The sequence below is a fragment of the Parus major genome, chromosome 3 (assembly GCF_001522545.3).
Source record: "Parus major isolate Abel chromosome 3, Parus_major1.1, whole genome shotgun sequence".
In the NCBI taxonomy this organism is placed as follows: domain Eukaryota; kingdom Metazoa; phylum Chordata; class Aves; order Passeriformes; family Paridae; genus Parus; species Parus major.
Window position 1 is genome coordinate 21,948,000 of NC_031770.1, and position 26,429 is coordinate 21,974,428.

The window sequence follows — 26,429 nt, forward strand, 5'->3', positions numbered from 1 at the left end:
TGCAATGTTTAGTGATTGTTTTATTAAATGCAGAAATACCTGCTCAACTTCATACCCATTCTGATTTAAAGTGCAACAATTAAATCTGATAGTTCTTGTACATCCATATTTTGCAAGTGTTGTTTCTTGAATACATGTTGTTCCGATTATGCCTTGCATTTGTAAAATGGAATTTTTTTAGTACCGTTTTGCTTTATTAACTAAAATAAACTGTACAAAAAGCTGTAGAGTTACATTAGCTTTGAACAATGTAGAATACACGTTCTCTGCCAAACGTTAGTGTGCAAACATTGTACATTTTTTAAAGTGACAAAATTAAGCCAACCTTGAAGTCAGAGTTCATTACTACATTACAAAACAGGAGACTAGATATGGCAAAAGAAATTTCCCGCTGAAATCAACACCATTGTATAATTTTATTTCTAATTCTTAAAAAAATAGAAATGAATTTAGAAGAGAATCACAGTATAAGGGCCCTAACATATTACACCATTACAAGGTACATAAAAATAGAAGACACAGATTTCTTTGAAACTTTAATCCTTTGATTAAGCAGCAAGCATATCACTCTCCAGGCAAACACTGCTTAAAACAAACCCTACCCCCCAAAACAGGACGTGCAAACTGTATGCACATATTCTGCAAAGCACACAATAAAGACATTTTGCTATGTACATACTTATTTAGTACTACAAATGCTAGGAGTTCCCTACTGTGTGCTACAGTGTAGGTAAATTAAGAAATACTACCCTACCTATCTCTGACCCTCCCTCCCCCCTTCAAATACAGCACCTTTGCCCAGTTATAGAATATTTAAACAAGATTAAATGGAATTACAATGTACTGAACAGTTTCATAGCAGTTGGTGGTGGCCAACTGTACTGTAACACCCAACATTCTGCATACTGAAGTCTATCGACAAGAGACAAGACAAAAATTAGCAGATGTACAATACACACACCTGGGAGACTCAATGCTTGAAAGTAAAAAACAAGCAAACAAACAACAAAACCCCCCCCAAAAAAACCAAACAAAAAACCCCAAAACCCTGAAGATGAATCTTAGCACTGTTAACAATTACACTGTAAAAATGTACCATCTTGGTTTTGTATTGGTTTTAAAGACCAGAGAGCAGCCAGATTTGTGTGTAGCTGGTAAGGGCACACTAAGGACTTGGGACACCCAGAACACAAGTTTCCATGACCAAGAATTCCTTGGTGCTCGTTTTAAAATTCTGCTTTATTTAGACTGGGAGTCATCTGATGCTCACATAGAGGCTAAGCACCTACTCTGATGCGAAAGCAAATTTGTAAAAAAGACCTTTTGTACGACAACTCAGCACACCAGTGAGTGACCTGAAAGAAAAAAACTCTGAAGTTTGAGCTGAGAATATTTTAAAATGAAGAACTAAAACATAAAGGTCAACATTTTAACTGCAATCCAGGTTACAACTATCAAACTTTAACACTCGATTTTCAAATTAAATAGAATCTGATTGTACAAGAACTTCCCTTTGCACATAAAAAAGACGTGGTAAACTGATCATTAGACCACACAATTTATCTGTGGGAAAAAAACCAGCTAGGGATAGTGCATCCCATTTGCATAAAAAGTCTCATTTTAGTAAAGGGCAAAACTAGTTAATAACAAAATGGAGTTAAAAAGACTTTTAGACACCATTTCAGCTAAAAGCAAAAAAACCTTTCCAAATAGTATGACACTCAACATGAATATTATTACATAATCAAGAACATATTATTTTTCAATAGCTTAATTCAGATCACACAGTTTCAAACAGTGCTACTCATATTTGAAGCCTGGTTTATTTACTTGGAGGGTAGAGGCACCTGCTTTTGCAAAAAAAAAAAAAACAAAAACAAAAACACCCCACACCTCAAAACACTGCTGGGCATCAATCAAGGTTTCAGATGAGAATGCAGTAAAATGAGTTTCTTTTAAACTCCTATAATTTGGAAGCAATATTAATATCTAAATGCAGATTTTACTGAGTCAATAATATAAACAAACACCCTCATCCTTCCCCCTCAACTCATGTAATCAACTTTACCAGAAATACAGCAGGAGTCAAGAGACAATCACTTAAGACTGGGTTGGCAGCAGGTAACTACTCTCATGATACTCTACCAATACCACCAGCCTCTACACTTCCCTCATTAATGCTCAAGCAAGGTATCAGTGATCTAGCATACATGAACTGCAGTCATTCTCAGAGGAATGGAATTTTACTGTGCTTCCATTAGAAGAATTAGTGGAATAACAAATTAAATTAATGCTTCTTGCTAGACGGTTCCGCTCCTGTCATTGCCCTGGGTTGGCTGCCACTCTATCCTGCCCAGCCCTCAAGACAGCACTGCAGCAAGAAACTGGACTCCTGCTTCCAGTTAAATTCCATGAGTAGAACACACATGAGATTTAATAAATTTGGTACAATAGCTCACTGAGTCTTCAGAATACTCTGAAAGAGGAGCACTTAATAAGCCAGTACCTTTTAAATCAAGCTAAGATGTTCTGGGGAAAACATGAAGGGAGAACCTACATTTTACAAGTGTGTGAAATGCTTCTACTGTTGTCTAAACAGGGCCAAACATTCTGAACCTAAAGCCATTATTTTCTTTCACTAAAAGGTAAAAAAAAAAAAAATTAAAAATTCACACACACAAAAAAGCTCAACACTACATTTAAGTCTCCTACAATATTATCTATTTCTAGATTTGCCAGACCATGTTCCTGTAATTAGACGCTTGACTATAAAGAACTGTAATAAAATAAATAGAGTAAAAATCAGTTAAACAAAATCTTGGTGTGTTGAACATTTATTCATTTAAGAAGTTACTTCCTTCAGCAGTTATTCATACAGAGGAGGGTTGCAGCGTAGGCATTACTCTGCTGTACAAGTCTTCGGCATAAAAATATTTTTATACAGGTGGTCATTGACGTCATTCCATTTTCTAGTTCTTAGCTTGCTCCTCCGGAAAACTGGTCTGATACCTGTGAAGGCTTGCTCTTTTCTCCCCTTCATTATTTGGAAAAAAAAAAGTACATTGGTACATTTTTTCAAATGTGGGAGTTAGCATAATTCTGCTTTTATTTCTTCAGTGCAGAGTGGACTGAGATTCTGTCTGAATTCCGATGAGCGAGGGTGGCTGCTGGCCACTGCCCGCGGTCAGCACGGGCCGGGGGTTGAGACGAGGAGGCATGGAATTAGCTGGGCGGATGAGCGGGGGGGGAGGCTGGTTTAGGGTCGGCCGCGGCTGAATGAAGCGCGCCTGCTGCTGGAGCGGCGGAGGCTGGCGGTGCAGAGCAGGAGCAGCGGGAAGTGCTGGACGAAGTAACGGGGGCGGCTGATTTAAAGTTGCCAAGGGAGTGGCAGGTGCTGGAGCAGATGCCTGTGCTGGAGGTGAAGGGCCTAAACACTGAGTGGCCGGAGTGCTTTGTGCCTGCACAAAGGACAAAGACAAGACTGCGTGAACAGCCATCCCGGCCAGGACGTGACGCAGTTGGGCTGCCACTGGCCACTACACAGGAAACAGCATTTAAAAAAATAAAACCAAAGAACTGAGAAGTTACTGAAAAGAAATCACCAACCAAAAACATTATAGACAGCAGAACTAAAAATATTTATGAAGCAAGTCTTCTTCTAGAACAAGAAGTGTATTTTAACACTAAAACAGTAACGTGATCGTCATTATCAAAGGTGCAGTCCTGCTCCCAGCTGGTTAACGACATTGGCTGAAGTTCTATGCAAGCTCATCATCATTCTTTAGAATGCGGTTTGCCACTCCACACCAGTTAACCTTATATTTTATCACTACATAAAATGCTGTTCCTCAACCCATGCTTACTTATTTCTGGTACACAAAACACACCTCATCTTCTTCATCAGTGCTCTTTCCTGATGGCACATTAGAAGTATTTTTTGTGTCCTCCCCTAAAGCAGAAGCATCACCATTAGAAGCCAGGGTTCCTTGTTCCGCTTCCCATTCCTGCAATACCTCCTCTAAGTTAAACCGACGCCTGTAGTTTACAAAGAAGTTCTTCACTTGGCCAACAGTCTTGTTGCCAATTACATCTGCAATAGCTTGAAAATCTTTACCGTATTTTCGGACACCTGGAAGGCAAAGTAAATAACATAGCTGTGAAGAATCAGTCAGACACAGCTACGTGTGATGTATTTATAGAGAGAACCTATGGGACCTGCAAACCGAGGACTCGCTAATTAGGAGAACTTCTCAATTAGAAGAAGGCCTCCATTTCCATTAAAACAAAGTAATTTTTAATAGCACAGCTATCAACATACAAATCAAGAACTTTATTAAAAAGTCATTACCCATTTGTAAAAGATCCTGGCTTACTCACCGGCCCTCTCAACCTCAAACCACAGAGATCTAGCCTCTGACAAACACAGTGAATCTTTCAGTGTGTTCACAAAAAGAGCAGAAGCCCAAGACCAGCTCAAGAGGGGAGGAAGGGTGACTGAGCATGTGTGAATGGCTGTAAACAGAATAAAATGCTAGAAATATCAAGTGACAAACACTGATAGCTCCTACAGGTTCCCTCCACACCAGCTGCATGCAGATGGTTCTTTCCCACAGCCAGTGGGGTAGGAGTGGCAGAGGGCAGAACAGGAGGCCTGAGTTCAGCAGTATCACAATATACTGCTCATTCCTGCACTTGTGACATGCTCTACTCAGGCTACAGAGAGCAACTGGCAAATTTGATTAAATCCCCTTCTGATAAGCAGCATGACAGGTGATCTTTGCATTGTTCTTTTCATTAATTTTTGTACTGACATCAGTAGTCACTTTTGTTTATGAGCAATTCAAGAGAAAATCCCAACACATATTTTAAATACTTCTAAAATTATATCTGCATATAACAAAAAAAACTGAGTGCAACATTACATAGTTTTTAACTTAAAATTTGAATTATAATAAAAAGTATATTGATTCTGTTATATTTAGGGTATGATTTCTCCTGCTTAATGAAAAAAAATCCTCAACCTCTCCCACCTCCTAAAACACAGCTTTTAGCTACACAAAGTATATTTTTAATTACAAGTGTCAAAAAGCTTGGAGACTTGAAGAAATAAACCAATTTTGTTCCAGAGTGAGTAAACAGAATTGTTTGGTTTTTTTTTCCTGTCAGTTATGCATGAGCAAATTACAATTTGACTTCTTCTGTGAAGCTCCTGATAGTTAAACTCATTTGGAACATATTACAGTTCTTAGAGGACAGGCACTCTTTCTCATTACAGGAAAAGAAATTTATGCCTGATTTCATGCCTCACTTCAGAAAATGAAGCAAAGTGTTCAGAAAGAGAGTTGTTTCAAACTGAAAGCTATGTTCCTTTTCAACTTAATTGTGAAGAGTGTGACCTTCAGTTTGTTCTGCTCCTCTCCTTTCTACTTTCCTCCTTATTAGGCGCTTCTGATGTGGTAATGCAAGCTCCCTGCAATTTAAAAGAAAAGTTCACCTCCAGGATAGTAACAAATTCTGTAGCTGAAGCTGATGTTTCAGCTGTCAAGAACCCAGCCACATTATTTAGTGTCTTTTTCTGGGGCGTACAAAAGAATACAACCCTTCGGATTGCAGGGACCTTGGAAAGATTTCAGAGCCACGTGGGAGGGCATGGATCCAGGCAAAGCAAAGACAGGGCTTTGGCTCTGTGCTTTATCAGCTGTACAAGGTATCAGCTATACTCCTTAAAAGCTGTGTGTACCCACGAACATTGCCTCCAGTATTTTAATATTCTTTGTCTGCCCTACCATTACCACCCTTACTGATTTATAATGAACATGAAATGTCCATTGCAATGTATCTAAACATCTGGTACAATTAATCAAGTGAACAAGGTGCCCAGCAGAACAAAGCATATTTCTGTTAGAAAACTAATATAGACTTTTAGTGGTTTCAGCCCTTTCTGTTACTATGCTGGCTACACTTCTTTCCTCCCTTAATCTGCAAAACAATTGAGCCTGCTGGTTATCTTCAACTCAGGTTGTCAAAAAAAGGTCTTAAAGCCTATTCCAAGCAAACAGCTTGAAAACAAGGTGTTCTTGCCTTCACTGAGACCTCAACTCTTAAAAAATAAATCTAAATAAAATAAAATTTCCTTAATTTAGCTACACTCAGCACTACTCATTTTGGATTATTTTCAATGTTATTACTACCACTCTATCACAATCACGTATTAAAAGCCTTTCATGCCATGTAAGAAATAGAGAAAATTCACTGTGTCTTTACAAAACTTTAATGTATAAGGTGATGGCATATCTCTAAGAGCTGTTGCCAAGACACCATCCCTGTTAAACTGGTGCACATTACTTAGGCATCCTTATACAAATTCAGTGCTAAACACCCCCAAATTATTTCTCACCTGTTCAATCCCTATTCAATAAAAATAATTTCATTAAGCTGATGAAGGTGAAGCTCAAAAAGGGTGACTGCACAGCCTCACTTCACATGTATGAATGGTTTTCTCCCAGCTCGTTTAAAAGCAGCCCAGCTCACAGGAATCCTTCAAGCTCTTCAGAACTTCACCCAGCTGCAAAGGTACACTGGAACACGTGCATGCTCTTGATTACAGCATTTCATCTCAAATGTCTCTCTTGGAGAAACTCATAAATGCAACTTTGATGCTGTTTACACTGCTTAATGTTGTACAGCACAGCAAACACAATATTAATCAGGGTGCAAAGTAATATGATACAGCATCACAATGAGGCAGAAATAGTTAATGGGAGCTGCAGTTCCATTGTGATGGGATTACAGTGCTCCTGGCAACTATCTTGTATAGAGTTAGATTCTGATTTTCCCAGCTGTTTTTCCCTGCAATGCCATGAAAGTCATGTGCTACTCTTCAATGCAAATTTTGTTGTCTTGAACAAATGTTAAAACATTTTTGCAATTACATATTCAAGGCCAAGATGTTAGTTTGAAAATATGACTATGTTTATACATTTCTGTACACAAAAGTTTGTAATTTAAGAACACTAACTGATGAACTAGTCCATTACATTCAAAAACTATTCAAAGCTGCACTGTCACCTGATAAATTATACTGCAAATATATTGGCTCAGAGATCATAAATCTGAGTCCACAACCCCACTGCAAGCACACAGACTGCTTTTAAGATTACACACAGCTCTATTTTAAGACAAATTTTCTCATTACCTCTTCCATAGTTACTGGCAATCCCTTGAGATTAGCCTACAGATAACAAGTTTTTTCATGTTTACTAAAAACAGTACCAAAATTACATTACTGCAGATTATAATTTCCATGGTTAGATTTATTGTTCAAATTCAAGTGAACAAATCGCGTGCCACCTACCTGTTTAGTGCTTATGATTTCTGTAAAATTATTACAAGCATACACCAAAATATACCAACACATTTAATAAAATAATTCCATTTTAAAGTGTACAAACTAAATGTCCCAAAGTTCAAGTCAACTTGCAAGTCCATGCCTAATGCACATTATAGAAGCTTTTAGTAGAGCAACTGTGGATGCCTTCTAAAAACAGTCAGGAAAAACACTAAAAACAGTCAGGAATGGCTCCCTCATGCCTAGAGTCTCCTACCTCAGACAATTGCTTTGAAGCAAGAAATCAGGGTCCTTAGCCTGAGGGATTGGAGGTTAATATCTACAGCACTCTCATTCCAGGAGGGAGAGCAAGCAGTAAGTAAGGGAGGGATAATTAGAATGCTTTGTTCTTGTCATTAGGGTTCTCTCTCATCTCCATTTTATATAGTGCCAAGGAAAGGGGACCACAGAGGGAACAATACATAAAAGACTGCACATGTCAATGAAGAGATTTCTTCCAGAAGGCCTGATTTCTCACACCACCCTTAAGGCTGACTACCTTTATAAAACATAGAACCATCCCTAGAGACCAGAAGACTAGATTTCCTCTCCAAGGAGTCACCACCAACCCTCACTCTCTTTTGCTCAGGCTCTAGTTTATTTGTCTTGTCAGAGTGCCATAGCTTAATGAAAACTGAATGTATTCTCACCACTTCCCAAAGTGTTGCTTAGTGAGAACTCCAATAACTAAACTATGAAAAGGTAAGATGGTTTGAATCCTTTCATTCTAAGGCAGGCACAATGACTCTGGATTTTCCCCACTCTTCCAGCAAGCCTTCTACTTACTAGACTACCATATCAGAGAGGCATCTCCTTCAGTTGCATCTGGGAACAAAATACTGAGGTATTTAGCAATAGTGAGAGAATGAACATAGGACAGAGGACAGCTTGGAGATGCAAATCCAAGCCCGAGGCATGTAAGTTGAAAGGCATGATTTAAGACACACCATGTCTTTCTGCATTTCCAACCATACTTCAAAATAACCTAGCTTTAGGTTCAGCCATCTGACTAATAAGTAAGTTCCAGATATGGCATACCAATCAACTGTACACTGATATCCTGATCCACTGAATGTTTTACACTAAAACTCAGTATCTCATTTTCAAGGTGAAGAATACAGAGGAATAAAGCAGATACATATAACCAAGCTATTATCTTTTAAAAAGATGATCCACACAAGTGAGTCAATATATGCCTTCAAGACAGTATCTCCAGATATTTCCTGTCCATGTTCCATGGCTTGGCAGTGCATGCTAATACAAGAGTCAGTTTTCTTTCATATAAATTAAATAAATGCAAGTTAGGTGTATGAATAGCCTGCAAGAAGATGCTGGGTTTTTAGCCCAGTAAGACTGATAGTCAAGCATCCATATCTAGCTTCAGACTGTTAAAAGGCCTAATGGGTCTAAAGGCCATTAGTCTCTCATGAACAGAGAAAAGCAACGGCAAAGCAGATTTACTTCTGATTTTTCCTACTTTAGAATACTAGAGATGTCTTAAATGCTTCATATTTTATTACTTTAACTATTGCTCTAGTCTTCCACATTAGAGAAATTCATGTAAAGTGATTTAGCAGATGATTGAAGAGACTTTCTGGCACTAAAACAGTTGTTAAATCCTGCTTAGCTTTTCTCTTTGAAATTTAACATGGTTAACAGAAAGCCTAGTGTCATGTTGTTTGAATAAATGCCCTAAATATTCTCAACAGTTTTGCTGCTCTCTTGGTGACCAGATAAAGTTTAGCTTTGCATTAGAGGGAAATACAAACATAAGCCTAAGCAACTCTTCAAATCCTTTACATCAGATTTCAACTTGCTGCTACTATTAACATACCTTGTACTGCAAGAAGCTGTTCTTCTGTGGTCCAACGGGCATTGATTTTCTGATTAGACTAGTAAAATTAGAAAAAAGGCACAAAGATCATTAAATTGTTTCAACAGCTGCAAAATATCTGAGCATCAATGTCTTTTACTTGCACTACATCTTGCAAAATAGGTAAAAACCTCTTCCCTATAAACCATAAATTTGTAGCTCAAGATTGTTTTCATGCAGAGGAAATAGTGTTTACGGATTGGAGCATAAAACTATGCCAGCAGTTTTTCCTCTGTTTTATTGCAGTTTTTTAGCATCAACTGCATAATAACTTATGCACAAACTAATGATCTTTATGCAGACAGAATTTCAACTTATAGTAACATTTATCTAAACTATTTGGACTTGGTGTATAGAGGATTTTGCATTCATATTATGTTTCATATCCAAACCTTTAAAACAAGCAAAACCAGAACTTCAGTAACAATAGATCATTCATTTTAGATGCCAAAGTGTATATATAGTCATGTTTTCACATAGAACACCATTTATTACTGGCAATCTACATTACCTATTTTTAATCCAAAAAGCCCCAATGTATCAGGGCCCAATTTCAGCTTCCTATTGTTGTAAACAGACACGACATTTCAGTTTTTTCTGCTTCTTTTTTCAACCAGGTGCCATAAAAAACAGCCAACCACCAATTTCTTTTAAAGTCTCCCCACTACATGTAATTTAATGGATCCTTTTTAAGCTGCTGCTGCTGAAGCAAAACACATTTCTGCTGCTTCCTACCAATGTAAGTGCAAGGCCACGACTTTCAGTATTTATTTTGATTTACCTCAGGAGGTTTGAATTCTTCAATCCCGCCTTCCATTTTCTGTTTAAGTGCACTGTTTACTTGCTTAGCATTTTGAACCTTGGTCAAAAACAACAAAGTTAATCAGCTCCACAAAGAAAGTTGGTCACTTTACACATTTATCTTCACTAGGATTGCCACAAGTGTACCTCCTAAGTTAGAAAGAGAAATATTATGGTTTAAGGCTTCACTACTTTTAACTGTTTCAAAAAACTTAAAAAAACCAAAACAAAACACATCACAGTTTACTATGGAGAAAAAAAATTAAGCCAGTCTTTCAAAAGAACAGTTTGTCTGAAAGAATATTAAAAGCTGCTTATAACAAGTAATTGTTATAAGGATGCATAGGTTCTTGAAGAATTAAGAATACCCTAGACACAAAACTTCATTCTTAGAGATGTGAGATGTATTGTATATATTAATTCATTAATTTCTTCCTTCTAAAAAAAATAAATTCATGAGATGTTTCCAGTTAGTTCCTTCTGACAGATGCTTTTTATTGACCTGAGATCATTCTGATTTTCTTTAAGGGGAATTATTAAAATGATTTTAAATATTTCTTAGTTTATAAAAAGGATAAACCTTCAAAATTGTACATATACATGTCTATGAACCACTTAAATCTGACATTGATGCACATAAGGTAACAGGTAAGAAAATAGTTTTGCATACTATGGTGCACAGCTATTACAAGGGTTCTTAAGACACAAAAGCAGACAACTCAGTGGGAGATTCCAAAGGCTGCATTCCTGCAAGAAAAAAAAAAAAAAAAAAAGAGAGAACCCCTGCCTCACTTGTGTAGCTCACCTACACTTTGGCTAAAGAGTGAAACCCACCTATGCTATTTAGCCCCAGACTGCTGCTGTGACAGAAAGAAGCTTATTTCTCCTGTAAAAGAACATAAGGGAGCAAAAACCCCATGAAAAAATTCTTTATTCACTCCGTGATTTTGCCACATGGCAGCTTTATAAGGAGGCAAAAATTCCAGAAGATAAGCCTTGACTCTGCAGCCCCATCGCTCCTAGAAAGCAAGCATGCACATAACTACTGAGAAGCTGAATAATTACATGTTTCAACTTTAAATGCCAAAATTTAATTTCTTCATGCAAAGGACGCAGGCAATTTTCCTCTTAAAGGTGGAGATTAAAAAGCTTTTCTAAATTTAATAAGAAGTAGAAAATGTATCAATTCAAACAGAGAAATAACTAGGTCCATGATTTCCGCAAGCCTCCCATACTTTCACACTATGTGGGAAAGGGCATCCAGGAAACCAGCTACAATTTAAAGCGTAATAAATGTAACTTCCTCTGCTCCATTGGTCTCATTTTCACTTTTCAAACAAACACTTCTAACAAAGTAAAAAAAAAATTAAAATCAAATGTGACTTTTGATTTTTCCTGTCCCCAAATCTGTAGCACTATTTTAATGCTACCCTTTTTTTCATAAGTAAAAAGTCATCCTGCTTCATTTTATCCAAAAGAGCAGATGAATGTAAAAAACCAAAAACCGAAGAACAGCTACTGTCCAGCATTTCTGGTGATAACTGTGGAACAAAATGAGGAAGACTCACATTAAAGAAGTTTCAGAATCTTCACAGATAATCTTCAAAACCATTACAATCAGAACAATCTGAGATGAAATAAAAAAAAACCAAGACTAATAACCCATGGTACCTGTCGCTTTAACGAGATTAGTTCCATATCCAGCTGTCTAAGAATTGTGTTGGCTGCATTGGGACTACAGGAAACAGCTATCACATCTTCCTGGGTCAGGTACATGCCTTTTGGTGGACGGCATTTGGAACGCTGGGAATGGTGGCGATGCTGCAAGCTCTGATACTCTCTTCTACCCAGACCTATTTTGCTGGTCTGAACAGGCTGATCATTATTGCCCTTTAATTTACAAGAAATAAATCATTAAAGAATAACAGTATCTTGTGTACAACTTTACTAAAAATAATGAAGTATCAGATAGCATTGTAATGTCATATTTATGACAAAACTTAAGCTAACATCCTCCTTTACACATAATATCCAACTATGTCTCGCAGATGAGTTGATGGAACATGCCAGTCATCTGCTGGATAAGCCTGCATTAGTCTAAGAAAGCTCAGTTTTCAAAACTTTTTTTTAACACAGCCACAAATACAGTAAATGTTATGGAAATCCCAGTCTGAGTATTGTGAAAGGAGATACATAATATACACATATGTATCTTGTTTTTAAAACAAATAATCAGAGACTACACATTTCTGATCAGATATGAAGAATTTGGGCAAAGACTAAAGAAGAACTGCAAAGTCAACCAGGCCAGGCAAGAATGCAAAATGACATTTTTCCCTGCTGTCAGCACTCTACAGTGTTTGGGGGGACAGGGAGGGGCTGACTTGAGACTTGGAAGAGAAAGTATGGACATGGCCCTGCAGTCATAGCATGAGCCTTTGTTATTTGCTTCTTTGGAAAGGAAAGGAATGGCAAAGAGGAAATGAAGTCTTTGTTTTGATATGTTTGGACACCTAAACATTTCAGCTTTGTCTTCAGTTGGGATTGCTGCATAACTTCTCTACATGTATATGACTTGCTTAGAGCAACTGAGTAGCTTCCCTATAGCCCAGGAGCAGAGATACAAGAATTATTTTCTCTGCTAGGGTTTTCTAATTCAAAGCAATGCTTAGTACTAGAACAGAAAGAATTCAGTCTTTTCCCTACTTCAAGCAGCTCCCTACTGCTCGTCCCTGCTGGCATCCATGCCTGTTTAAGAGGAGGTGGTCATCTGATTACAGTGACTGCAAAACCAAATGCAGCAGCCATTATTAATATTATCATTATTATTATTTTCTGTAGTAGTAGTACAGAGCAGCAAACAGAGTCTTGTTTTAGTACACCTGACCTTGTGCCACATTCTCTTCCCCAGCTAATACAACATCTTATCCAGCTCACAGACTTCACAGAGGCCACTTAAGATGTCTGTTCTTCCTTGGAAAAATGATGTAGAGCCTTACAGTTTTGACATTTAAAAATTTCAAGGTTAAGTTCACTTCTGCCCTGTTTATACTTATTCGGGTTTTGGTTCTGCATTGCTCTTTTGGTATGAAATTGAAGTTCCTGTGTGTTCAATCTGGATTTAAAGTGAAAATATTCTCTCTCAATTTTTTCTTGCCAAGATAGAGAGTTTAGGTTATATTTGTTTTATCTGGTAACAGAAAGTTTCCATTGCTCTGTGTGTTCAAGCAGCCTACTCAGTTTATATTTTGCTTAGGAAGTGAAAGTATGCAAATCCTCCCAGAACTATTAGATGACAAAATTATCTTGTGCAGATCCAAATAGCTCATCAGAAACTACAAACCTATTTGTCCTGTTCCTAGAAGTCTATCAATAAACTACTTGCATTCTGGACTGTATGTCATGCTTCAAACTATAACCAAGTAAATTGAGCAAAACAGCTCATTTAGACACAGCTAAGGCCAGTCATTAGATTTCAGGGACATTGTTAGCACAACATAAAAGTAAAAAGGTACATTATCAGGCCATGTGATATTTCAAGTACTACAAAACATCCCCATGTTAAAAAAGCAATCTCAAACTCTTTCATTGAAAGGGATAATTTTCCTTTTTTTTCTCCAAGGCCAGTAGATAAAGGGATACATTGAAGGTCACTGCAAAGCTCAGAACAGAAGCTAAGCTTATTGGTCTCTTACTCAATATTATTTTTGTAAAAAGTGCATCCTAGACACCGCTTCACGGGAGTGCTGAAGTTTTGTATAACCTCTCCTCTCACTCTTGAGAAGCATGAACTGGCTGATTTAGGGGGATCACAAATGCTTAAAGTTGATCAAAGAAACAAACACAAACTTTGTGTTTTTCTTGTCTTGTTTATAGATAGCTTAATGTTTATAACAAGAACTCAAAAAACGCCTAAAAACTGAACATACCCTGAACACAGCAGTCATCGGTAAAGCTAAGTGCTCAATTAGGACAAAAATGTTTTTCCTCTACACTTATTAGCAGAAAGCATCTCAATAAAACCACATAATAGTTAAAATGCATCAACTCACTGTGGCTTTGAACAAACAACAAAGTTGTTCTTTGAAAAACATAATTTAATTTTAAAATTCAAAGAAAACACTTTGATTCAAATAATTCACAACCAGTAAAACTGTAAACATACTGATAAGACTGAAGGAGGGCAAATACAATCTGTTTTATCAGGTTGTGAGAGGATACATCTCTTATAAAAACTGAAGATCTCTCAGGACACAGTGGAGGTAATGAGACATTTCTGCATTTCTGGCATTTACAGCCAGAAAATGGCAAAAATATAGAATACTATTTTGTTTCAATGAGAAGTCATCAAGACCTTGACTATTTAAATGCCCTGGGAGTTCAGCAGGGTGACATCTAAACCTCCATACTACAATTCACTCTTCACAGTAACACATTCACTGAAAACAAACAAACTGACATTCACCATTAAGTTATCTGTTACCTCCTTTTTGGCTTCTTTTTTGGGATCATAATCGCTATCATTTCCATCCATTGGATGAGCTTCTTCTACATCATCATCGCTAAAGACAGATTATAAAAAAAGCTTGTCACTATTTTACTTTTTAAACCCAAATGTAAGTATGTACCAGGATAAGAGAGTTTATCTACTTGATTTTACCTATTCTGAGTAAATGGCATCTCAAAATTATTTGTAGTTTTCAAAAGATGGCTGTTACAAGCATGATTTCCTATATTAAATTCCAGTAATTATTAGGATAAACAAGCAATCCTAAATCATAGTTTCAAAGTTACTTTAAGCAATGCTGGTACTGCTGCCAAGAATTTTGGTGTCACCTTCTTTCCAGTCAACCACTTATGCCAATGTGAACACTTACGTGGCCAACTATATACCAAGGCTAGAAATAACCTTCCATTTGCCCCATTAGTTTTAATAGAGCAATTTTCAAACCACTACAACAGGTGAATAAACCCTTGCTGAAATCTGTGGGGAGCATAGGACATATGATGGGAAAACACGGGACTGCTTTTTCACCAACGTGCTTAAAATCTAGCAGTTTAGGGGAGGGAAATGAAATCTACTGAATTAAATCAAAGAAAAAAGATTAAAAAGAGAACAGTCAATTCAGAGCCTAATCCAGTCATTCTGAAAATATAATTTCTGAATAAATTAATGCAAGAACAAACTTTCTAGTTCTTACCAAACCCCTCCAAACTGCTATATTAAAAGCAAACTAACTTTAGCTTGTAATTTTTCAGCAATAGAATCACTAAATAAGCATATGAACTTTAGATAAGTTATTGAAAAAAACATATAATTAAAAATAACCCTTTTGCCCCAGTGATGCACTTTTCTATAGATACAAAATTACAACTTCCAATATAAACATAGATTATGTTACTTACACATGCAACACATATCACCTTTTAAAAAGTGCAAGTTAATAATTAAGTATACCAAGCACAATAAAATTTTAATTTCATAGTAACTGTGAGAAACGTTATTCCTTTCTTTGCAAGACAACAAAACTACTCTGAGCTCTAATTCTCTCTGACTGATAGCACTTCTAAGTCTCCTAAAAAAAGATTTTATATAAAGTGTTATTATAAAATAATGCATAGGCTCTCTTACTGCTTCAGCTTCTTACAGTGGTTGAACTTTCAGTTTTAGTTCCATATTAATTAAAAAAATTCAAACAAAAAGGAATCCCAACCCTCCCACATACCCATAAAAACACTCTTCTGCACAGACAGTAATAGCCTTCAGGATTTAAATTTTTTTTTTTTTTTTTTTTTTACAATTCTCCATTAAAACACTCCCATCTCCTATTACAACCCACACAGACTGGAGTGATAAAGTTCTTAAAGCACAGGTCCCGAACCCCTTGCTAGAATCAGAGATATCACAACAGGGGTCTCAAACCTGAAACACACGGCTCTCACTGAAACAATAGCTAGAAATTACTCCACGTCTCTACTTAGGAAAATTTCAGTCTCTGGTTATCTACTTAAGAACACAAAACTCACCTGTCACCTTGATTATTTCTATTAGCTAGTTTACGAGCCTGACGATCCATCAAACTTGTCCTAGAGCGAGTTTTTTTCCAAGAATAGTAATATTTTACAAGGCTTGCAATGGTCTTGTCTGGGAGCTAGAAGAATTAATCAACAGATTAACACTTTCAAAATTTAAAATTCCATCCAGATTTCTAATTCTGCTCTGTTTATAGCCATCTTTTAACAATATTTTAAGATTAAAATGAGGGATGTATTTCATATTTTTAAAAAAGGGGAGAAGGCTTCTTTTCATTAGAGTTAAAAAGCTGTATATCCAAGAGACATGAGGAAAATAAATGAAATCTTATATTCAAGGCTCTTCCTGAAGCTTTTACACAGAAATCAACATGAAATTTTAGCCCAACAGGAGCCTTTGTTCTTAATGCATCTGAGCTGTTTAATGCTTCTGATTGAAATATTACTTTACCATTTGCTGGATCCTGTGAAAGCTCTTTCCATGGAAGCTAAATGCTTGTTCAAATAGGACTTTATCTTCAACTGTCCATTCATCAGGGAAAGGAGTGAAGTTAGGGAGATCCGCAAGGGACTTCTCAATATTGTGTTTATGCCAGAACAACATGCCGAGAGCCTTTGAAAAGAAATAGTCCCTCTTTGGATTTAGTCAATTTTCTAAAACGTTGAGACAAGTTAAATAAAAACAGGCAATTTATTTGTTTGAAATTAAATTTGACTATCAGAATTCCTTCTCAAAATGTATTTACAATTTTATTGGCTATTTACTATAGGTTACAAAATTCTCTTTGGAGACAGTGGGCACATCTATACTTTATTAATGGTATGAAAGCCAGACAATTTAAGGTTGGCATGGCAGCAGTAATTCTAGAGCAGCACAAGCTAAGCTGAGGGGCTCCAATCTGACCTGCTTTCTTACTTTACAGGCATATATCACCTACACAGTTCCTTAAAGGCCTTTATTACCAGCCCACTCAAAAAAGAAAACAAAAATACTTTTCAGTAGCCAGAGGACCATCCAAAATGCAAGTCTGAAAGTTCAAAGTGAGAGTGGTCTTTCTACAACTCTTCAATTCACAAATAACAGCACGTCCACTTCGTCATGTGAACCTAATAAGGAATGGAAATTTAAATATACTTTCTTATATCATTTCATTTCTCGGTATTCTTAAAGAATTTTATGTTCATTAGACTTTCTGCCAGAGAATCACTGGCAGATTTGATGCCAAGATTCGGGCATGGAAATTGGGCAATGTAAGCCACTCAGTTTCAATCGTACAGTGCAGGCAGACAATTGTCAGGTGTCTTTCCAAACCCCTGATTTCACATCTTTGACAATCTGGACACAGCAAACCTCTGCTCTTGTTAGAACGGCAAGTGACAAGCACCTCTTGCAAAGAGAATTTCAATTCCACTGCGAGAAGTCTACAAATGTTTTGTACCAGAAGTTATTTTATAAATCCATCTCTAGGAGACTTGAGAGCCATCAGTTCCTCCTCTTGCCTAACAGAAGTCAAGGCATAAAGAAGCAACACCAAACCACAGGTATATTCTGGACATTTTAACACTGGCAGCCTCTTTGTCAGACAGCAGCTGATGAGCAAGCTTCCATCCTCCAAAACTTGATCATACAACTTCTTTTCAATTGTACAGCAAATATTTTTTTGCAATACGTAAACTCACTTTTACATAGATTGGTTAATTTATAAAGAAATTTCATATAGAACTACATGCAGACCAGCAAAGTTTTATCCTTACTTTTTAAGGAATGGTGACCAAAGGTTGTTAACTAAAAAGTGAACTTATTTGTTACCTTCAGAGTTAAAATTTGAGTCTGTTCTCCTGCCTTTGAAAAAACCCACTCAATTTAGGTTAGTTTGCTTTTTTTTTTCAATATGAAATAAACCTTTTCAGTGCCATCCCTACCAATTAATGGTTCAAAATTGTATTGTATTTGCATTCTAATGTTTAACTTTAAATTTGTAAGCTGCTTCCCTACAAAACTCTTTAGCTAAATATACACACACAATTGCATGACATGCCCAGTGTATCAAGAAACATACCAAACCTTTCAAAAGTGCACATTACAAGCTGAGCATGTCATGAAAACAAAGAGCTCAATCTTTTGCAGAGAATCCAGACCACAACTGTATGCAGATCCATTTAACTGCAGTGTTTGCTGCCGTGCCTGAAGAGAAACAGCGTTAATTAATGGTAATCAAGGGGAAAAATAAAAGAGTTGTGTTATAGTTTTATATTAAAAAAAAAATCCTTTAAATGAGCACTCTCATTCCACAGCACTTACCTGTTCCACATTGTATCCATGTTTTTCCTTTGCTATTGCTATATATTCATCCACTGTAACAAAGCAATGTCAGAATTATTCTTTAATACTTTTAGCTCTGCTCTATGACAGAATTAGCCATCTAACATGGGAAAAGAGTCTCTCCATGCTTTAACACACTGCATAGGCCCAGGTCCCCCAAAATGTTACATATACTCACAGCTTTATTAATAATAAATAAACCCACTGACCATTAGTGAGCATTTAATTTTATAAACTTTTTACACAAGCTAATTCTGCTTTCTTTCACATTTTTACTGCAACAAAACCACAGATACTCATAAGTTATTTATTTATTTAAAGCAGAAACTAGCTGGTTATTAAAAGGCTATGCCTTTTTTGGAATCCCTTCCTGGGTTAGTTTTAAATTGAACTACTTCTACTGCTCTTATTCCCAAACATGTTGAAAACTAAAGCAAGGAGATCCTACATCAATGATTATGCATATTCTCAAGATTACTATAGCTTTCACTGACCAACAGGGATTTTAACTATGACACAAAGTCAGTTTTCCACAGAAAGCATGAAAAGTCAATAATTAGATAATGAAATTAAGGAATAACATTTTAAAAATCATATTTAGCAATAATAGAACCAGCTTAGAGTTAAACACTTTTCCTAATTTTGAAATTGTCTTATTTATTTTTAAATGAAACCCTCTTCCTATTCACCTTCTAGAGCTCAAAATTAGATGGCAACTAAATAGTTGAAAGGAAGTATGATCAAGAAAAGGAAATAATCATATCCACCTTATTCAAATGGACAATGGATATCCTTGCCATGCACTGTTGCAGCAAATAATTATACTTCAAAGGAATGAGAAAGGTGTTTAATAATCACAGTTGCATTTTATTTCTAACTGTTCTGCAGTAGCTGAAGGTGCCATTCCCTCAAATGTAGAGGGACACAAATCTCTAACTACTGGTATTAGATAGAAACTGTCCAGGGGATGAGGTTCTCATGGCTGCATCCTCAAAGTTTACTCCCCTATTATAGTTGGGAACTTCTAGCGCAGGATTAAACTAGATTAAACAGATAACTGATCACATTTTGTCAGATAACTCCTGTATTTCAGCTCACTTCTAAAGGGAAAAAATGTTTGCTTTCTCCTTCTGTGACAGCAGTAATAATTTTCCCTTGAAGTAGGCCTCAACAAACCTTTTCTAAATTCATCCATTGCAACTCCTTCTCCTAGAAATTTAAAGCAGTAAGTTCCTTGTGTTCAGATATTTTATTCTTTAATTAATAACAAAAGGTTACACAGGCAATGATGATGATAATACAGAATAGGCAGTTTGACTTGAAACAAAGCCTTTACTAATATAAGAGAAGGTCATCTTTCCTTTACCTGGAGTTCTCTAAATAAAGAAAAAGAAAAGCTTTGTGTTTAATTATTTGCAGTCTCACTGTGCATAAAATAAAGAGCAAACAGGCACACCAGAAACATTTAGTTTACTTAAGCACACAAATTCCTAAGCAGGCAAGGACTTACACTTGGCATCGGGAATATTATGATATGGAGACCATACAAGCATTCCTCCATTATCTTTATCAGTGTATTTTGTGGCACCTGTAAGAAAACAAGTTACTCTCAGTATTTAATTAATAATTATGATCTAGAGAACAACTATGTGACAGTTAGCAAAAGCCAACCACAGTAAGAAGTCCAGCTACTAAGGAGAGGGAAAAAAAAATAAAATTGATTCAAAATTATTTCCTTAAGACATCAAAAGACTGAATCTGAGCACTATTCTTAGGATGTTCAACTAAATATTAGACAGTATCCTGGTTACCACAATTAAACCACTGAAGTGCACTTCTTAAGTTGGAAGGAATCCTATCTAGTTTGGTAGTACTATCCTAACTAGTAGTTAATATCTAACCCCCTTGCCATGGGCAGGGACACCTTCCACTAGACCAGGTTGCTCAGAGCTCCATCCAGCCTGGCCTTGAACACTTCCAGGGATGGGGTGTCCACAGCTTCTCTGGGCAGCCTGTGCCAGTGCCTCACCACCCCATAGCAAGGAATTGCTTTCTCATATCTAAATCCACCCCCTATAAAGTTGGTAAGGATGCAACTTTGTTCTCTTGAAGTTTGATTGTCCATTAGTACTCTAACATTTATCACTATCATAGGACTACTAGGACCTACTGTGGTCAGTTAGGCTTCCTTCAAACAAACAAACAAAAATAGATAAGAGCTAGAATTCAGTCACCACCACTGATCCCTTTCAGCAAGAAACTGTACTAACAGCTATGCCAGAAACCATTCTGTTCATCTCTCTAGATTTTTCTAATTTTGTAATTTTAGTATTCATAGCCAAGCAAATTGCACAGCAGTTAGATGTATAAGAAACTTTTGGTTTTGGTTTGTTTATCTCCACCTCAATGTAGCAAGGGAAGCAGTACAAATTATCCAACCCATCAGGACAGAGTAATACTGATGTAAACACTGAAGCATTAAATCAGAGCATATGATTTTTTAAAACATGCTGTAAAAGAAAACTCCCTGATACTGTAAAAGCATTAATTCAGAGTCACTTTCCATTACTATTTCACAAATGTAGTCTAAAACATAAGGCCCCTTGCAATCTATTTGTTTTCAAGTTTCTCTAGCTAAGAAATTGCTCAACAATTGGATTTATATCTAATGTCAGTATGAATTCCCTGAGTAATCACCCTCAGAGGAACTTTCTTTGCATCCTTCTTGGAGAAGAAAAGCTTTTTTTGTTCAGTGAAACAAGTAACTTTTCAATCCATTTTAAGCTTACACACTTTTTATTTAGACTCTAAATCTTGTTTGAAGCAAACAAAAAACCAAATCCAATGCTTTGGAAAAAAAGATCAGTATAGTGCTTTCCCTTTATGTACAATGTTTTGTTGTTCTTCCTCCTTCAGTTTGGCAGCGTTTTGTATTTGCTATCATCTCTGCAATCTTGATCCATCACAACTGTGAACTTGAAAACAGTTAATTAGAAAACCTAAAAATTCCTGTACCTCTCCAAAATGAGATGTGAAAGGCAGATAACCTCAATGCAGCATAAACTCCATAACAGGTTAAGAATGTACATGTACTCATAAAGCACCCGTTTCAAGGCATAAGAGCTACTAAACTCGGAAAGGTTTTTGGTATACAAGAACAAACTCCTTAATGTAACATTCCACTTTAGCACCAAAAAGCATGACATTTTTAGTCATTAGGAATACAATACTTCATGAAGAGCAAGGCATATTACAGGCACAACATTTCTCTTGTACACTGTGTTTTTATCACAAGTAAATGACCACTATCCTGCACTTCATTCTAATTAAAGATGAGGAGAAAGAAGGATCACCAGAGAATATATTAGAATCTCAGTTTATGAGGAAAAATGTCTAAACTTAAGATACCTGCAGACAAGTGGCTATCATGGATATTATCAGGTAGTGAATACTCAAGTACTAAAGTGAAAAAAAACATTCATTTCAGAGTTCTTGTGCCTGCAGGAGACTATGTATGTGGTCACACTACCCTACTGAGGTGCCACCCTCACGTGACAAACAAGCAACAACCACCAGAACCTCCCTTTTCAAAGCAGTGCTGTGTCCCCAGCAGGAATGAGACATCTGCTTCCATTCAGGTGGCACCTTCACACTGCCAAAAGAAAAGCCAGGATGACAAAGGAATAATGAGGTGCATACAGGTAGCTTGAAGGAAAGAAGGCACCTTGTCCTCAGCATGGGATGTCCCTAGCTGTAGGACAGGGATCCCTCCATCCCCATATGCAGGACCATGACCTACCTTCCTGAGAACTTGCTGCCTGTCCTTTGTACCCCAAGCACTCAAGCAAACAGCCCTAACCCCCAGAGTGGCTGTGTTACACCTCAAGGCATACAAGGGAGGGGGGCTGGAAATACCCTGCAAACATGATAACCAAAGTGTGTTAGAAGAGTTGTAAGCCAGTAAGGAAGAAAAGGACCAAGAGCTACATCTGAAGAATGACAAGTCTCCCTCTCCCCAAAATACGCCTCGAAGCCGCTGAGGAAGAGGTTTCAGTACTTCAGCTGCTGCACCCCTCTGCCAGTAGCAGTTAGGAAATGCAGCCAGCTGAAGATGACCAACAGGCACTCTGCACCACTTCCAGAACAGGGAAATCACAGCAGCAAACTGACCCTCTCTAAATTGCAGCTTCATGTTGGAAGTTAGGTACACATGGCTGGTACAGCTCTATGCAGGATCCCAGGTACTGAAAATGAAGTGATCATCCAGGTGCATACAAGACACAGTGAGGGCATTGTGGGGCAGGGTGGCAATATAAAAGTATGTTGGTTTCCAGCACAAAATGTACCTTCCTCTGCTTAAGATTATGCCTTCCCCACACCATTTAACAATTTCAATTTAACAGAGCCTCTTTTCCTATTAGAAGACTGAAGAGAGGAAAGTTAAAAACATACAGAGAAATGAGTTCCTAAGTGACCTTAAATGGTATAAAATATTCTTCTTGATAGCCCCAACTCCATCCCTGAAGAGAGGGTAAATGGAAAATTAAGTATTTCAGCATTAAGAAAGAAAAATTCATTGTAAAACCATTGTGAAGTCTAAATCTGAACAGAATAAAACTTCTCTAGCAGTTATCTGTGGATGACATGAGGGTGGTGCATTCTGTACCATGATTTTCAAAAGAATGTAAACAACCCACAATATAAGGATATCAGTTTTGTATCCTGCTGTATTTCTAGGTGGGCCAGAAAGTACAAGCAGAAAAATTTTCACCAAGAATATATAATACTATAGGAAAACCAGGAGGAGGAGATAAAAATCTAGAGTGCAAGAGATGGTATGTTAACTCAGTAAATTAGATAAAGTAAAAATCCCAAGTTTCCTTATTAAAATTGTTTCTTACAGTGACAAAATCACTCTCATCACTATAATAATTGGTGACAATTAAATACACTACTTCCCTTAAGCTCTATCTGAAAGTTTGCTTGTAAAAAGAATATGGTGTGGAGAGGGGTAAGAGAGTATATTTAAATTAACTTCTCATAATTGTTGCTTCCAACCACAATCCACTTAGAAACAGTTGCACTTTTTCTTTAAAAAAATAATCTTGTTTTATACATAAACTAAGTTTACAAAAAAAAAATTGTTTACTGCCATCACATTAATCATGAATATTTTGTTCCTCAGTGTATTGTTGTAGAGCATTGCTTATGGCTATTTTTCAAGTCAGGCTAAGTGAAACCCAAGGACTGGTATTATTCCACTCAGTATTCTGTGGGTTTATCAGGGCTGACTTTGTGTCTTAAAGTTATATCTACTTTCATCCATCATTGATTCTCTTCTCCCATCTATTTATTTCAAGGGGCTTAAAAAACAGCACTCAAGAGTACTGTGAATAAACACACACTCTAAAGTATCTGATAAGCCCTCAAAAAAGAGCATTAGAACAATTCCAAGAAGAAACATAATTAAAGATAATCAAATATAGTGCCATATCCATATATGCAACCTAGAACTAAAAAGGAGATTATTACCTTGCTACAAAAAAGTAACCAAAATGTAGCTGTAAGAGCAAGGATTTTTGTCTCTCGTCACTTGTCTCTAAGAAATTATGCCACAAAACTCGTCAGAAAAAATAAACAAACCTCAACAAAAAAAACAAAGAGATGAAAGAATGAGATCTTGCTGGTATCTCTTCAGATAACCAATCTGTTAACTTGGTAAGTGCCATACTTTTAACTTAATGGACTTTTTAATTTATCTTGTAAGACTTAGGTGTTCAAAAAAATCAGGACCTTCTTGCCCTAATAAGCAAATAATAAAACATTAAGCCTCTAACTCAGGAGTTATTAAAGAAATATTTCTATTATGAAGGAAATCGATAGGGTGAGTATATTTTAATCCCAGTTATTGGGAAAAGAGGCATTAATTGAATACCATCCCCCAGAAACACAAGCTCTAAAAAGCTTTATTATATGAGAGCATAAAAATAGTTCTGTAGTTACTAATGTAACGGTACTATTGCATATACAGTTTACAAAATTAAAACCACAGAACCTCAATTGTCCTACAAGGGCTGAAGAGTACTTTTAATCAAAAGAAAAACAAACACTAGGTGTTTTTCTACTTCAAGTGGCCTGTAGGAAAAGCAAACCCAGGCTGCAGGTTAGAAACCATCATTTTTATCTGTGTATAAATTTTAAGTAGGCAATGTAAAAATAAAAGGCGAAGAGAATTAGCCTTATTAACAAAGAGACCTAGACTGCGTGCTCCTTCCTAGGGGAAAGGCATTCCCTTAAGGCAAGATCACGCATCCATTAATCCCACCCTCGCGCTTTCCCTTCCCCAGCGTTTTCTTTGGCCGGTGGGGACTTGCGCCCACCCAGAGGGGCTCGCTCCAGCCTCGGGAGGCACCGTGAGAGCAATCCTCTTCCGGTAAGAAATCATCTGATACCCATGGAGCCTGCCTGGAGAGCAGGAAAGTAGACAGGCTTCATCTGACCACTACAGCAGAACTGCTCAACGCTCCTGTGGTCTCCCTGCTCTGTGTAGTAAGGCACGGCAGCATTCTAGCAATTAACTTGCTAAAGCTGAGTACCAGGCTATGCGAGCGTACCCATATTCCTCGGGGCGGGGCTGGGGGGGCGAGGAAGGCGGAGGAGAGCAGCTCAGCCTGCCACGGCGGGGCCAGCGAGGCTACTACAGCACACAAAACCTGGAGCAGGAGTTTCCCACCGAGCGCATCTTCCACCCAGCGCCTCCAGCACGCAGCCAGGTCTGCTCCGCTTCCGGCAGGGCGCATCACTTCCCACCCTTGCCCGACATCCATCACCCCTCGTCAAATATTTTTTATGGTTATCGGTTTAAGAACACGGAGAAAAAAAAAAAAAATATAATAAAGCTTTTTCTGTTTCACCGCCTCCCGCCGGATACCCATAATGCAGCCGATAATGAAGTGAGAATCCCCCACCGCGACGCCCCCCGCCCCCGGAGCGCAGATGCTGCCCCGGCCAAGCCTCCCGCCGCCGGCACCGGATCGCCGACACAAAGGCTCAAAAGCACCATAAATACAGCCCCGCGGCCGCCGCCGCCGGAGAGCGCCGGGCGAGCCCGCCCCGGCAGCGAGCCCACCCCTCCCGCCTCTGGAGATGTCAGGTTACAGCCGAAAAGCGATTTACCGGGCTCGAAGTCAGGAATGCGCGCCTGGTATTCCGCTCCGACCCTCATTCCTACATCTGCAAGGCAAAGGGGGGGGAAGAGAAATTAAGGGCTGGAGCGTCCCCGGGCGCCGTCCCAGGCTCCCGCCGTGCGGCGGGCGGGCGGGCTGGCGGAGCCCCCGCCGCGGCCGTGCGGAATAAGCCACCTCCTCCCCCCGCCACCCCCCCGCCCACCGCCGCCGCCGCCGCGGATTAAGCCCCGACGACCGCCGAGGAGGGGGCAGGAGGAGGCGGAAGGGGGAGTTTATTCCAGCGGAACAATGGGGACGACGGCGGCGGCTCCCGGGAGACACTCCCTCCCCATCGTTAAGTACCGCGGGGGCAGCCGCGGGGCCGCGCCGCGCGCTCCCGGCCCCCCGCCCCGCACACGCGCGGCCGCGGCTCGGCCGCAGCACGGACGGAGCGGCGGAGCCCCGGCACCGGGAAGGGGGAGGCGGCTCGGCTCGGCTCGCCGCCCCTCCCGCCGCCTCCGCCACCCCCCTGCCGCCGCTGGCGGGGCGGCCCCAGGCTCGCACCGTGCTCGTCGCCACTGTCGCCGCCGCCGCTCTCCGGCTCCGAGTAGTGCCCGTTGGAGGGGCTGCTGCTCTTGGCGCCGTTGGGGGCTGCCCGGCTCTTACTCCCCAAGAGCTCCGCGCCCTTCTCCATCATGCCTGGCATGCCAGGGCTGGGAGCGGGGGAGAGCGGCGGCAGCGCTGCCGGCCGAGGGGGGGGAAGTTAATACGGAGCCGCCATGTTGCCCCCTCCCCGCCCCCCCCTCGGGCACCTCCTCCCCCCGCCCGCCGCGCCCCCCCTTCCCC

General features: G+C 38.7%; 1 protein-coding gene across 11 annotated transcripts; it reads right to left on the reverse strand.

Annotated features, from left to right (window-relative positions):
- RCOR3 (REST corepressor 3) lies at window positions 1–26,384 on the reverse strand. Of its 11 annotated transcripts, none has more exons than XM_015622241.1 (12): window positions 26,148–26,384; window positions 25,594–25,650; window positions 19,928–20,005; window positions 18,397–18,449; window positions 16,546–16,707; window positions 16,089–16,213; window positions 14,545–14,623; window positions 11,733–11,951; window positions 10,042–10,119; window positions 9,222–9,279; window positions 3,888–4,129; window positions 1–3,458 (listed from the first exon to the last, which is right to left on the reverse strand). In XM_015622241.1, exons 1-12 carry the CDS (start codon window positions 26,287–26,289, stop codon window positions 3,114–3,116), a joined length of 1,638 nt encoding a protein of 545 aa, XP_015477727.1. In that variant the 5' UTR covers window positions 26,290–26,384; the 3' UTR covers window positions 1–3,113. The 11 variants fall into 11 exon arrangements, with proteins under 11 accessions (XP_015477727.1, XP_015477726.1, XP_015477734.1 ...); XM_015622240.1 differs by having other exon boundaries at window positions 14,527–14,623; XM_015622248.1 differs by lacking the exon at window positions 3,888–4,129.
- Between the last annotated feature and the right edge of the window lie 45 nt (window positions 26,385–26,429).